Consider the following 15,144-nt stretch of genomic DNA (forward strand, 5'->3'; position numbering starts at 1 on the left):
GCTTAACAGGTAATTACCTGGCCACACATGCAGCCAACGATTAGAAAGCAAATCGAGGAGCAGCAGTGTGACTGATGCGTCCTTCAAGAGGTCAGGTTCCTCCACTCAACGCCAACTTTAAAGTGTCTTTATTCGGCTCTTGCAATTGCAGTGAACTTCCAATTTTGATAAAGTTTTCACATTGGCCTTGCAGAGTGGCTCTTGGTTCTGTTGTGAGAATGTGTTTTCTAGTGTTTTCTGAGTTGGTGACTTCACTATTCAGATTGTGTTGGCATTGTGAGGACTACATAACTCACATGGAAACAAAGTCAGACTGAACATTTTAAATACAAATTTAATGCCAATGCATGCCTTTCATCCTACTGTGATGTAAAAATTAAAGGCATGTTAAATACATTCTGATCAATCAGAGATTCTTGGGTCAAGTGGTGATCCCACAATGTCATTCACATAAAGTTACAGTACAGATATAGCCTACAGCAGGTTTACTATTGAACAATTGTCATATTATTGTTTACTAGGTCATAACATCCATCAGCTCACAATGTAGTCTGCTAGAAAAACTATGACTTTAGGATGAGAACATTAAGAATCATAAGGGCACGCTGAGTGTGCAGACTTCCACCACCATGCCCTTTCTCGCAATGTTAAGGAAAGTAAACAATAACGTGTGTATCCGCCCTGTGATTCGAAGCCGGTCTAAAATTTAAATTGGTCCTATATTCGTCCATGCTTCACCCTTCCACCAAGTTTCATGGAAATCAGCTGTAATCCTGCTGAAAGACAGACAGACGAACCATAAATATATAAACAGGTTTATGTAAAGGCTGGTTGTTGAATTGAACTAAATTCAGAAAACAGAAAACAGAAAACCAACAATAAAACTTTATTGATGGTTTTATTTTTTATTTTCTGTTTTGTTAGACTAAGTTTGTTAACGACATAATTTGTTTTAAAGAATGCATCCACTGGGGTGAATAACTAAATGTTTTATGGTTATGGTTATGGTTAAATGCTCTTATGGCCCTGCTATTATCTTTTAATACTTAAGTTTTTTTTTATGAACCAAGAATGTTTCAAAAACAGCATAGGCCTACAAGTATTACGTCTGTATTAAACAACATATAAGTATTGTGTATAGCAGACCTGGGCATTGTACGGCCCGCGGGCCACATCCGGCCCGCGTGAGAACAATCGTAAATTATAACATATATGAAAAAGTAGATATATATTTTTAAACAGCACCCTTTTCAAAATAAAAGCAGCACCATTGTATTGCGTGCATGGTGTAAATAACTTTCTAACTGTGTTGCTATTATTTTGAAAAGGGTGCTGTTTTTCTGTATTTATGTATGCGCGTCGCGCGCGTGAACAGCTACAAGTAATGCTGGCCCTCAAAATGTCCGCTCACGACAAAATAAGAAAGATTGATACAGAATGCCGCGTTTTCAAGAAGACATGGACTGCTAAGTATTTATTTACAGAAGTCAAAGGTAAAGCCGCGTGCTTAGTTTGTGGTGCGCAGGTCGCTGTGTTCAAGGATTACAATTTGAGTCGCCGTTCAAGAACGTGTCTGATGAAGAGCGGGAAAAGGAGTCGCGTGCTTTGCTAGCTAAACTGCAAAACCAACAAGGACTTTTTACAAAACATTGCAACGTCCCACAGCTTTCAGATGCAGACTGGATGTCAGACCTTGGTTTTGCTGTAGATGTGACTGCACTAATGAATCAACTAAATGTCAAACTGCAATGCAAGGGCCTTTTTGTGCATGAAATGTACAGCGCAGTGAAGGCTTTCATGAGAAAGTTGCAGCTTCTCTCAAGCCAAATGGAGGACAACATTCTCACCGACTTGCCAACACTGAAGGAAGCCACACCATCAGCTGATCACCTCCACAGGTACTCATCCATGTTAGAAGCACTGCATGGTGAGCTTTGGAGGCGATATCAAGACTTTAAAACAGTTGAGAATGAAATGCACATGATTTTTCCCCATTTACATGCAATGTGGATGATGCACCCAGAGATGTTCAGCTTGAACTACTTGACCTGCAGTCTGACACACTTCTGTCAGAGCACTTTAGGTCAGTCTCACTGCCATGAGTTTTACTCTTGTTCTTGAAAGAGGAGAACTTTCCACACATGAGGAGACATGCTCAGAAGATTCTGGTCTTCTTTGGATCGACCTACATATGTGAACAGACATTCTCAGTGATGAAGTTCAACACATCCAGATACAGATCCTCTATCACTGATGGTCAGCTGTCAGCTGTCCTGCGCATATCCACCTCAGACATTCAACCAGATTTCAGTGCACTTGTTCAAGCCCAAGACAGACTGGATGTTTCTCACTGAACAAGTAAAGTGAACTGAAAAACATCAAAAGCACTTATTGCTTTTTGTATAAAGTTGATTACTTGCTTATCTTTACATACTGAAACACCTTTTCAGTATTGGTTTGTGAAGAATACTGATTTAATGATTGTTTTTACTGTTTATTACTTCTCTAGGAGTATTTTCCTATTTGACCCACTCCACAATTTCATATATTTATTGGAAGAGAATATCCTTATTCTTTTGTTTACCAGTAGCAGCTAATCAAAATATATAATGTACTGCTTTTTACAATGGGAGAAAATGAATATTGGAGCAGAATTAAATTCAATTTATTGTTGATTCGGCCCTCCAACACAGCTCGGGTTTCTTATGTGACCCCTTGTAAAAATGAATTGCCCACCCCTGGTGTATAGGCTAACGCTATATCCTTTAACCTCTACTTCCGGTTAATTCGTCAAGTAGTTACTCACCTGACTTCTCCGTGTGCGTGTTCTGGACATGAGTAATTTTAAATTAATTTCGTTCGTAAATATATGAGTTTTGAAGTATATTTACAAAGACTGTTGTGGAATAGGTCGTTTACTGGAGCAGGAATGCCCTTGGAGACTTATTTTTTGGACTTTTTGGGACGAGTTGTTATCATCGGCCGTCAACTTTCTTCATCCCAGGTGAGTTTTCTCACAGGAAAATCTTAACAAAATGTTGTAGCTTATTAAAGTAGTTTATTTTAAACGCATTTGTGGGAACAGTGGCGGTTTAGGTGAAGAACACCGTTAAACTTGTCTTTTCAGCTAGGCTAATTGAGGGATGTGGCATGTCCTTCTCAGTTTACTGGCACGCCCTATTGCACTTTCAATTAAAACACTTGTTCAATGTTTGTGTACAAGTTTGAACCCCCAAAGTATGTACACGTGTGGTTTATTTTTATTCCTTGAACTGTGATTCACGGAATGTAAAAATTAGCCAAAGTAGCTATTTTGAGTGGCATTAATTGGGGTTTGCGAAGAGGGTGTAGTTAATGTTATATACACCAGGGGCGCATGCGCGCAGTATGTGTGATCACTTATGAAACCACTTCCATGTGGCATGGCAGTCTTTCGTGGCTCTGTTTTGTATGGTAGATGTTTAATGTTTCCATCAGTAGCAGTGATTGCTCATACAAGATGCGTTCCTGTTGCTATTTGTTTTAAGTGAAACGGGGCATGTCTTTTGTTAACAATGCGGCTGCCTAAATACGAATGGGACAAATAAATGGATAACAATAGGACATGTATTGGTCCTGCTGGACGTTCATTGCAGTACACAAACTGCTTTGCTCATTCTGCTTCATTACGATATATTTAGGCTTTTCTTCCGGACGTTGCAGAAATATATCGTTATTTTTATTGTAGTTTTCAGAGTTTCACCGTGTACGTACCCTTGAAGCTAAAAGCAGAACCCCTCACTTGTTATGTTACATTTATAACAAGCAAAACGTAAAGAAAAAACTATATGCACAGTAGTTTATGAAGGGAAAATGTTTATATTCGTTGCAAAAGTGAAAACTAAACATTTCGGGAAGTCACCTATCACGTGATGCATGTGCAAAGCATGATGGGAAACAGAGTAGTAATCGCACGTTAATATTGTTTTGTTTTTTAAAGTATGTTATACGACACGTGTAATAACATTTGATCACGACAAAGAGTTACAGATCGCAATCCTGTTTATGAGTTTTGGCAAATAAAAGAAAGTACGACAATGATGTATCTTTCCATCAATTTATACTTACAGTCTATTACATAGAGGAGCGTTATAGTGTGTCCCCTGTCGCAGGTATAAAAACAAGACTGTACAAACGCATAGTGCAATAACATGCATAGTAGTGCAATAATAGAACCATCTTAATACAAATAGTCTAAATAAATGTAAACACATGCAAAGTGAAGTAATGCAATAAACACCATCTCAACTTGTAAACATAAACGTATGTTCATTGTACATTTCTATCCATAATGAGTATCTTCATAAGCCATGTTTGTCTTGTAACCTCTCCTGCACAACGTTCAAACGTTTTCTTAAATTCTTACTGTCTTTCGTGATAGTCCATTAAAAACCTTTACATTATTTGAGAATGAGTACTTGTTAAGTATAGATTAATGTACCGGTATATAGTGTATACATAGTAGAGTGCAGTTCTCTCAGTCCTCCGCCAGAGTGCGCTCGAGTTCACTTTTGTCTGTCTGGGAGTTAACAGATCAAACATTACTTTCTTCCCTCAGAAAGGGTTTATCAGTACTTTTTATATGATGTAAAAGTTATTTTCACATTTATAATTCAGATGACATTAGCTTTGTTTGAACTGGAAGTTGCATCTTTCTCTCTGAGCGTAAATAAAACCACGTACATTTCTATTGGACTGGATTGTGTCACGTGACCAGGAAGCGCTCTGTAGCTGCACAATGCGACATTACTTTGTTATAAAGACACATTTGTTGCCGTTTTCGGATGGTTTTACTTATCTACAGAATGCACTTTGTTTATATCCCATCGATCCCTGAGCTCAGTTTTCATGTGTTGTTTTGTTACTGAAACAGTTGTTCAAACCGTGAGTGACAATGACTGTGCCGAGAATGGTATCCTCCGCTCCGACAGTTCAGTGTTATCGCTTCTCGGCCTTTTGGCTAAGATCAAGTGTAGTATCTGTTCTTATCAGTTTAATATCTGATACGTCCCCTACCCGGGGACCATATATTAAATTGATTTTTGGAATAGGGAGATGGAATAGGGGCTTGCTCCGTCCACTCCACGCATCGACCTGGTATTGCAGTACCTCCAGGAACGGTGCACCCCCTCTCAATGTATAAAATAAATCTCTACTCATATAATATTCCTGTTAGTTACTATTCAATCATGAAGCCTCATAAGGTAGTTAGATATCTGTACTAATAAGAATCCTTGTTTAAGGATCACAAGCTAGTGTTGCTAGTTTATGTGTTCTATGCATGTAACTGTTTAATGAATTGAGCTGGTGACTGAGACGTAGACGTTTTATTTTATATATAAGAGTTCACTGCACTTTCCACATGCAAGACATCTCTTTGGATTGAATCTGTTGTTGGACTTCATTGCTGTAGTTCTGTTCAAAATCCTGATTTTATTTTCTCTATTGAGGTTTCACAGCCAGAGTAACATTGCATATATGTGCACTTTATTCCACTTTTTATGCGGTCTAATACAACAATCCATCGTGAAGGTCATCATGATCAGTTTTTGTTGAAAATGTTAAAGAGTGGTGGTGATTTAGCTGCATGGTCATGTTTCAGGCTGTATTTTGTGACGCTGTTGAACTTTATTGCTTTATATTTGCAGCCAGTGTTGATTCCACTCCAGACCAAAAGGTAGCAGTATCATCAGGGACGTCACCAAAGAAACAGGAAGTAGCTGCAGTGTGAGAAGCATTACAGTTCAAAAGCATTAAAGTTTTATTCTTTCCTCTGAATTTCAAATGAAACTGATTTTAATTGCAAGTATTATTTATTTCCGGCTCATTTGAACTAGCTGTTGGGCAGTTATTCTTTTGTTAGGAGTAAAATCGACTCTACTGCTGATTTCAGGTAATTCTTTGTTATGTAAATACAGCATTGCATGATGGGAAATAGTGCTCTATTTTCTCAAGTAAAGTGTAAATAATCTTTGTCAGCCTTTGTATAAAAGTGTTTCTTCTGCATTTACATTCCTGTATGTGATCATCTGTTCATAGTCTCTGATTTTGGTAATTTCTATATTGTCGGCCCCCTCAGTCAGCATGGTCTGTCTGTGAATCACTTACGTCTGTCGACCGTGTGCAACTCATACTTACCTGGCAGGGGAGATACCATGATCAAAAAGGTGGTTCACCCAGGGCGAGGCTTGGCCATTGCACTCCGGTTGAGCTGACCTCTGCGAATTCCCCAAATGTGGGAATCTCGACTGCAAAATTTGTGGTAGTGGGGGACTGCGTTCGCGCTCTCCCCTGATAAAGTGTGAAAAAAAAGTAATACACATGCAGAGTTAAATGAGGAAGACCCATCTTCTGAATTCCTATATCTACAGTGAAGCGTCTCGGTGCTCTTACTGGCAGGCAGGACGCAGGTCTTCATATTCCCATCTTTTTATCAGTATCACACATCATTAGAGATGAAATAAACTTTATTGTCATACATCTGTAGAAAGTGCAGTTCATTACATACATAGAGTAACTATATTGTTTCCCAGTGTAAAACAAAAGAATGAGACATTAAATGTGCATACAATAAGATTTAGAAATTAGTACACAACAAGATACAAGACAAGGTACAAACATAAAGTGAAATAGTTTCAAGTTCTTGATAATCAAATGCACAGTAATTATAGAGAAGCAGTCGTTGACGGTCTCCGGCTCCCTCCAGCCATACTCATTGAAAATGTATTATTTATATTTCATAAAATAGTGCAAGTTAAAATATATTGGTAAAATATAAACAAAGTTGTGGATGTAATAAAGAGATTTCAAAAGGAATGTAAAATAACAAACGTGCCTTAATAGAAAAATCTAAATACAAATAATGTGAATAAATGTAAACAAATTTAAAGTTAAGTAGTGCAATAAATAACCGTAACCGCAGTTTTGTGGTCGCTGAGATGATAATATGAAGGGTTTACTTTCATGATGTTAGTCCAACAAAAACATTTAAATGATTTGAGAATTACTATGTGTTACTGACCTGTTGATTAAAGATAAATCATTGATTTGCAGCTCTTGAAGCTTCTTTAAAGTGATTACCAGCATAAATATTCTTGTAAAAATAAAACGGTATAGACAGAGCAGAGTGCAGTTCTCTCAGTTCTCCACGAGAGTGCGCTAGAGCTCAGTTTTTCATGCGTTGTTACTGAAACAGTTGTTCAAACCGTGAGTGACAATGACTGTGCCGAGAATCGTATCCTCCGCTCCGACAGTTCAGTGTTATCGCTTCTCGGCCTTTTGGCTAAGATCAAGTGTAGTATCTGTTCTTATCAGTTTAATATCTGATACGTCCCCTACCCGGGGACCATATATTAAATTGATTTTTGGAATAGGGAGATGGAATAGGGGCTTGCTCCGTCCACTCCACGCATCGACCTGGTATTGCAGTACCTCCAGGAACGGTGCACCCCCTCTCAATGTATAAAATAAATTTCCACTAATGTAACATTCCTGTTAGTTACTACTCTATTATGAAACCTTACGAATTAGTTAGATATCTGTACTAATAAGAATCCTTGTTTAAGGATCACAAGCTGGTGTTGCTAGTTTATGTGTTCTATGCATGTAACTGTTTAATGAATTGAACTGGTGACTGAGACGTAGACGTTTTATTTTATATATAAGAGTTCACTGCACTTTCCACATGCAAGACATCTCTTTGGATTGAATCTGTTGTTGGACTTCATTGCTGTAGTTCTGTTCATTCCCTCATTCAGTGAAGATCCTGATTTATTTGGTGATTTTTGATAAAATTGCATATGTGCACACATTATTCCAGTTTTATGCGATTACATTTACTGTAATACTCTAATAATGATCTGTTTTTGTTGAAAATGTTCATGTTTCAGGCTGTATTTTGTGACGCTGTTGAACTTTATTGCTTTATATTTGCGGCCAGTGTTCCACTCCAGACCAAAAGGTGGCAGTATCATCAGGGACGTCACCAGCAGTAAACAAAGAAACAGGAAGTAGCTGCAGTGTGAGAAGCGTTACAGTTCAAAAGTGGTTTTATTCTTTCCTCTGAATTTCAAATGAAACTGATTTTATTGCAATATTATTTATTTCCGGCTCATTTGAACTAGCTGTTGGGCAGTTATTCTTTTGTTAGGAGTAAAATCGACTCTACTGCTGATTTCAGGTAATTCTTTGTTATGTAAATACAGCATTGCATGATGGGAAATAGTGCTCTATTTTCTCAAGTAAAGTGTAAATAATCTTTGTCAGCCTTTGTATAAAAGTGTTTCTTCTGCATTTACATTCCTGTATGTGATCATCTGTTCATAGTCTCTGATTTTGGTAATTTCTATATTGTCGGCCCCCTCAGTCAGCATGGTCTGTCTGTGAATCACTTACGTCTGTCGACCGTGTGCAACTCATACTTACCTGGCAGGGGAGATACCATGATCAAAAAGGTGGTTCACCCAGGGCGAGGCTTGGCCATTGCACTCCGGTTGAGCTGACCTCTGCGAATTCCCCAAATGTGGGAATCTCGACTGCAAAATTTGTGGTAGTGGGGGACTGCGTTCGCGCTCTCCCCTGATAACATGTCAAATGGAAAAACTAAAGCAAGTAATGTTTCTAAATAACTAATTTATCACATTTCTTAGACATTATGCTCCCTGTGAATCGCTAACATTAAACATTATTTGATTTGATTGGGGTCAGAAAGCAAAATGTTTGGGTTCTACATGCTTGGATTCATCTGAGAGTACTGCAACTTTTTGTACTTACAATATATAATTTATAAGAATGATGCATGTATAATTAAATGAGAAGTGTCGTGTCGTTCCACTCTTTCACCGCTTGGGGGAGACACACAGCCTGCGTCACTTACATTCATTTTATAAATTCCAATGTATTGATTTTTTAGACCTTTTCTTTCCCTTTTCCTAGTAGTGGACTCAGCGCACCCCACCCATGCTAATACAGGACAGACATGACTCCAGCTGAATCCAAACACTTTATTTATAAAAGGAAATGTTTTGTTTTTTCTGATGACAACTTGAGTGTTTGCTCTTTCCTCAGCAGTTAGGTTCATTTTATTGGTTTAATTTCTGATATACAGTCAATCTTGCTGTAATAATTTCCTTGAATAATTCAGCATCTTAGTATTAAGCCATTTTCTTATTTCTATGATTGTTTACATGAGACAATACATACAATACATTTTACGTGACGTATATATATGATGTATCCTGGGCATGCATCTTGCCTCCGTGCCTTGCCTCAGATACTCAAAAATACCAGTAACAGCCAGTGGAATAATACAACAAACACAAATATCTTAGTACACCACGTTTTATCTAAACAATCAATAATGTAAGCTATTAGTCAGTGTTTATAACAATGTAACTGGTCTTCCAGGATGTTCAGCTGGTTGTTGCAGTCATTTCCATTTCCTCGTCCTCCTTCTCTGGTATACACTTTGCTGTTCCTTACGTCCATTGTCTTTTTTTTTAGTCATCCCATACAGCCCCTTCTCTTGTTCCCTTCATATGTGTCATATAATGGTCTTCCTCATCCCCCTCTGCCCCTTCCTACCATCTTCATCTCACACCCAGACCTTCCCCTTCCCACTGCCATCGGCTCCATTTCGGCCGCCACAGCAGCCAGTACCCAGGCCGCGGTGCTGGGTGGCCGGCGGGTTCTTGTACACGGCCCGGCTGTACGGGATAAAGCAGAGGCCCAGCTGGAGGTGTCGGGCTAAGCGGCAGTATGCAGCCAGTGCCAGGACCAGCAGAGGGGTGCACCAAGAGAAAGCCCACCACCAGCAGAGCCACGCAGCCTCCGTCAGTCAGCAGGTCTGAGCAGTAGCGGGTCGTCCCAGTGAGGGCGGACCTGGGGTGACGAGAGGAGAGAGACCGCAGTTGAAATGATGTAACGGCAGGTTGACGTAGAGGTAAGTTTGAAATTCAATCAGTGTGCCACTTGTTTCGACATTTTAAAACCCTTATTTGAACAGGGAAGCTTACACTGAAGCCTCTTTCACACTGGATTTGTGTTGTATTCTGTCTTTTGAGTTATCTTTGCACATATAGAGTATCATATATCAGATAAGGATGACAGACAGATTACATGCTCTATGTGGTATGTGTGTCTGGTGAGGACAGACACCAGTTGGGAGTCTGAGATCTCGCTCACATGCACTGAATCGGTAGGCCGCATAATTACATTTTGACTAAATACTTTAGGAAACTTTTACGGGTAGAAACGACTGTTGATGAGTACTTTATGTCAAAGCATGAACACTTGTTACTGAGCTGAACACTGGGGGAGTGTGAGAGGAGGTAAAAGGGTCAGGAGACGAGTGGGAGAGGAATGGAGAGACGGCAGGCCTGAATCATCCTTATCGCCCCATGAAGGATGAAGTGAACATTCAAGTGCATGAGAAAAGTGCAGAGGGTAGAAAAGGTTTGCAAAACGGAGGGAGTTGAGGCGGTAGAAGATTATTTATTATAGTAAACGGGATGCTGACAAGGTAAGAAAGCTGAAAAGTTAAACATTTTGATTTAGATAAATCTTTTGATAAAATTGCCCATTAGTTTAGTAGTTTTATATCATTGTTTACTGGAGTCTTACACAGTTTTAAAAAGTCTGTAAGTTTTGTGTACTTTTTACATGCAAGTACAGAAATATTGTGATGCTCTCCTGAAAGATGTAGAGTTACAGCTGGTCGGAAAGAATTCCCAGCTGGAGAGAGAAAGTAAAACATTAGGCAGGGAGGGAGTTGGGGTAAGAGTAAGCAAATAAGAGAGATGGTTTAAACTGCAGTACATGCTTTTCTAAAAGGTAAAAGGTCAAATTGTTTCTGGATGACAATTGCGAACAGAATTCCCTCAAATACCTTAAAATGTTCAATTTGAAAGAACCCTAAATACTTATCCCACCTGGCTTTCTCTACATTTCTTCTCACTCCTTTTTTCTTGTGATTTCTCCCCCTCTCTCCGTCCTCCCAGGTCCTGGTTAATCCCTCTCTAAGCTGTCACATGAGGCCTAATTGTGAGGGAACTGGAGAACAGAGAATCCTGGTCTCTCCGGTCATTATGGAGGTCGTTGGTCTGCAGAAATGCCATCGGTATGCATTCAAATCTTTGAACCATGATGACATTTTGGGGTCTATTAGTAATAGTATTAGTGGGTCAATAAAGTTGTTTTGTTTGAGTAACATCATCTTCTTTTATTTGTTCAGCCTGTTGTCACATTCTGAGCATTAAGCGTTCTTTAATGCTCAACTAGCTACTAAACGGTCCCTTTAAAGTTCTGGGTTTTGATGTCGGCTCCCTGGACTCCTGACCCCTCGCCCCCTCTAGTTCTTCAATCTCAACATCTGAAAGAACCTCAGACTTATCTGATTAGAAAACTTCTCATCACTGATGAAGCCAAACTCCTCCCTAAGCCCCAGGAACAACTATTTCAAACTTTTGGATCAAAGTTATGAGATTAGGACTTTTAGATGTTTCATAAAAAGATATCTCTCTGTTCCTCTCAACTTTGTTTAGATGTAGCGTGTGTGTGTGTGTGTGTGTGTGTGTGTGTGTGTGTGTGTGTGTGTGTGTGTGTGTGTGTGTGTGTGTGTAAGTAAACATTTATCCTTGCAAACACATTTTTTACTCCCACACCAAAGAGCACAGCACTGGTTTCAATTTATTTTGGATATTGAGCTATAGCACTTTCACTGGCATATTTTCTATTGGACTTAATGTCTTAATGTCTGATAAAATATTATAGAATTATTAAACAGGGGCTGTTGACTTTGTCTAAACAAGTGAACAATAAGTCTAAATGCTCTTGAGTAGCCGACTACAATGTGTCGGCTCACTGGTCAATTGTAGACGAGGGCTTTGCAGAAAAAGATGCATCAAAATCCTTTAACATGCATACAGTGCTCACACCCTCCTCCCTATTCCCCCCCCCTTCTTACTGTAGAGTGACAGAGGAAGCCAAACACCACCATTACAATGGCCGGCGTCAGGATGGTCCCGAACACCAATCCAGCCAGGCAGGCGTTGATCGTGGCAATAATGAGGTTCTGCGCCGTCACCAGCACCGAGCAGGCCCAGCAGTCCAGGGACCCCCGCAGCTCCAGAGGAGCTTCACTGCCCCCGCCACCGATCTCAGCTGCAGAATAAGGAGGAGGTACAACTACACGTGAAGGTGTTTCTCTGCCTCCACCCACAGCGGCGGTGGAGGCCAGGGAGTTGGAGTGGTGAAGATGCTGGTGGTGGTTGTTGTGGTGATGGTGGTGATGAGGCGACAGTTCCTCGGACAGGTCCAAGGCCTGGTGGTGGGCCCCCTTCTCTAGAGTACCAGTCATACTCATAGTGAACTGTGAAGAAAAATAAAGACAGATGTGCACGTGCAGATGTTTTGAAACTGTTGGTTTCATGTTTGTGGGCTAACACATCTGAAGAGATGAGCGCAGTCGTCTGGTGCTATAGTTACACAATACCTTTTCACCTCATCAAACCCCACTCCCTGAAGACTTGGTGGCTCTGGGTTCACTAAGAGGTTAGAGGTTTTATCTGTCAGGAAGCAAGCCTTGTGTGATGCCGTCTGTGAGGTGATGATTATCAGAGAGCTGATTGTGCAGAAGGAAAGGGGCCATAATTGTTGTCTGTAGTTTGTGTAGTGGAGAGATGATGCAATCTTTGTGTACAACGGTGTGCTTGTGTTTGTACGTGTTGTGGTGCCTGTGGGTTAAACACAGATTAGTATTAATGACGGACGTTCAGACGCTCACTGTTGGCAAAACTTTATATGTATGATATAAAAACTTGTTTTTCAACAGTAAAAATGCTTTAATTGCTTCGTGGTCTCAATAATTGATTCATTTAGGCCAGGTCCTCCATGTAAGGTCTGCTTTCCTCCAAACTCTTTTTAGCTTTCATCGGTTCAGCTTCATGACAGATTGTCTGTGGTACGCAGCTGTGTCTGGGACAGGATATCCTCACTTCTCAAAGGTCAGGAGACAGTGACATCTCTGAGTTACCAGGTCGGCTGCCAAAAAAACTAACAGTGATGAAAAAATTCCATTAAGGATGACGATGTCAGTCTTTCCACTTAGTCAACACGACAGATGGCCGCTTTCACAGATCCAATCTGTTGGTCATTTGAAAATATTTGACCTTTATGGGGACATGCATGAATTATTTGGTAGCTCAAGACATCGTATTGTTACTGCTAAAGTACAATATTGGCATTCTTGTTGGTAAGTGTTCAACACCATCTGATGTTCGAAAGTCTATTGCAGAAGTGTAAGGGCTGGTGTGTGACAGGTCCTATAATATTATTTATTAATAATTAAGATTGCTTCAGTGTCTTTCATATTGTTCGATAGTTTAGCGAGCATGAAGTCCAGCATACCCAACATAATTTCTCCGAGAGGAAACACTGCCGTTACCCATGTTGGGGTATTTTTGGGGATAAACATGCTCTTTGAGATGTTATTACAAACAAAAACACCGCTTGCTATTTCACAATCACTATCAGAAGTGGAAGACAATATTAACAAATCTGTCCTGGGTGCTCGAGTGTTTAGCTTCCACGTCTGTTTCCCATTGTTGTCCCTGTGTTGTTTTAAGGTGGAAGGTCACGTAGGAAGGACTGGCAGGAAAGTGTGTGTGTGCGTGCACACTTGTGTATGTGTGAGGTGATTCTTTGTGCTCCGTACTGAAAATACATTCAGTCTCTCCACCCATGTTACTCACTGTTCTTATTCTTTGAATAGAATTCTATGAATAATACCTCATACCAAATTAAGAAATTCTAAATCGGGAAATATTGCGCAATGACGTTAATGCAGCTGCAACATTGTGGGATGTCGTCACTGAAGAGTTTAAAAGCGATCAAGAAGATGTATTCAAAGTGTGCGTGCCATCATATAGATGCTCAGCATGTTCTTGCAGTGTTATGCTCGGATGCTGCGGGGAGATTTTCTATTGTTCTGTCCTTCCATTATTCTATTGTCTGGGACAAAGCAGCTGCGATAATTAATTCTATGTCTTCTCTGCTTTATGTTCAGTCGTAAATATGATATTTAAGCTCCTTTTCACTGTAATCGGTTGTATGAAGATGCCTCTCATAGTTATGATTTAAATGTGTGTGAGTGATGCAGCTGCACTTGTACTCACATTGTGCTGTCGGCCCCGGTAGACCTCTTGCTGCTCGTCCTCCAGATTGTTGCTGCTTTTCTCACTTCTTCTCAAGACCACAAGACTGTCCAGTCAGTCCTTCAACAAAGTCCTTTTGAGTCCCTTCAACTCTCAACTCCTCTCTCTAGGAACACGGCTACTTTTCCCCTCCTTTCCTTGCGTGAAGTTAAAAGAACTTTTGGTGTTTTTGGAGTTTCCCTCCTTATCTATTTAGTGGTGGTATGTTGGTATGCCGGCTTCCTGCAGCTCTGGTGTCCTGCTGCTTCTTCTCTTCACTATCCAGAGTTGTCAGAGGAGCTGATTATGTCCCACTAGAGGGTTTGTTTTCTTTCCCGCATTTAACATGAACTTTCTATGACGCTGTGATGAAGTAGTAACACAGAGATGCTCCTTCCTCAGTGGCAACAACTTAACTAACAATTGCTGTGGTCTTTGTCTTATGTATGTCAAACTCCTGTCTGTCCGCCCTCCCCTTTGTGCCTCCCCATCTGATTGAGTCCACAGTGCTTTCTCTCCTTCCCTCCCTCCTCTTGCGCTCCTTGCATCCATCCTACTTTCTCTCCACCCACCAGGCTTATCAGACCCCTGCGTTTCTCCAACAACTCCTCTCAGCGCATACATTCCACCTCACATATCCAGGACATGTTACACCTCCTTTACTATGTCTCTGTTGCAGTGGGGGCTGGGTGTTGTGTGTTGGGGGTCAGAGCGAGGCGGCTTGGCTGATAAGTTGAGGTTCAGGAGAGCAGAAAATGAGGGGGAAGGGCAGCAGGGACAGACTTGTGCTAAGAGTAGTAGAGAAGAGGCACCATGGTGCTGCTAAAAACATTATTGAGGTTGTTTATTCAGTTATGTTTGGTTGTATATGAGGCAGAAGGGTTTAAGAAATTGGAACAGGATTATTGCAATGACA

The 15,144-nt window shown here is 40.3% G+C and overlaps 1 protein-coding gene and 4 non-coding genes across 5 annotated transcripts; 4 read left to right on the forward strand and 1 right to left on the reverse strand.

Annotated features, from left to right (window-relative positions):
• The first annotated feature begins 4,979 nt into the window (after positions 1–4,979).
• On the forward strand, positions 4,980–5,170 carry LOC115024104 (U2 spliceosomal RNA). The gene has a single exon (XR_003834094.1). It is a non-coding gene; the product is annotated as a U2 spliceosomal RNA (small nuclear RNA).
• A 999-nt stretch (positions 5,171–6,169) lies between these two features.
• On the forward strand, positions 6,170–6,333 carry LOC115024081 (U1 spliceosomal RNA). The gene has a single exon (XR_003834071.1). It is a non-coding gene; the product is annotated as a U1 spliceosomal RNA (small nuclear RNA).
• Positions 6,334–7,301: 968 nt separating this feature from the next.
• LOC115024108 (U2 spliceosomal RNA) lies at positions 7,302–7,492 on the forward strand. Its single transcript, XR_003834097.1, has one exon. It is a non-coding gene; the product is annotated as a U2 spliceosomal RNA (small nuclear RNA).
• A 963-nt stretch (positions 7,493–8,455) lies between these two features.
• Positions 8,456–8,619, forward strand: LOC115024093 (U1 spliceosomal RNA). The gene has a single exon (XR_003834083.1). It is a non-coding gene; the product is annotated as a U1 spliceosomal RNA (small nuclear RNA).
• Positions 8,620–9,021: 402 nt separating this feature from the next.
• tmem88b (transmembrane protein 88 b) lies at positions 9,022–14,732 on the reverse strand. Its single transcript, XM_029454364.1, is given in 5 exon segments — positions 9,022–9,826; positions 9,828–9,905; positions 9,907–9,918; positions 12,002–12,406; positions 14,211–14,732. Coding segments are annotated over 4 exon segments (684 nt in total). The 5' UTR covers positions 12,401–12,406; positions 14,211–14,732; the 3' UTR covers positions 9,022–9,631.
• Positions 14,733–15,144: the final 412 nt, after the last annotated feature.

This window comes from Cottoperca gobio, chromosome 18 (assembly GCF_900634415.1).
Source record: "Cottoperca gobio chromosome 18, fCotGob3.1, whole genome shotgun sequence".
Classification (NCBI taxonomy): domain Eukaryota; kingdom Metazoa; phylum Chordata; class Actinopteri; order Perciformes; family Bovichtidae; genus Cottoperca; species Cottoperca gobio.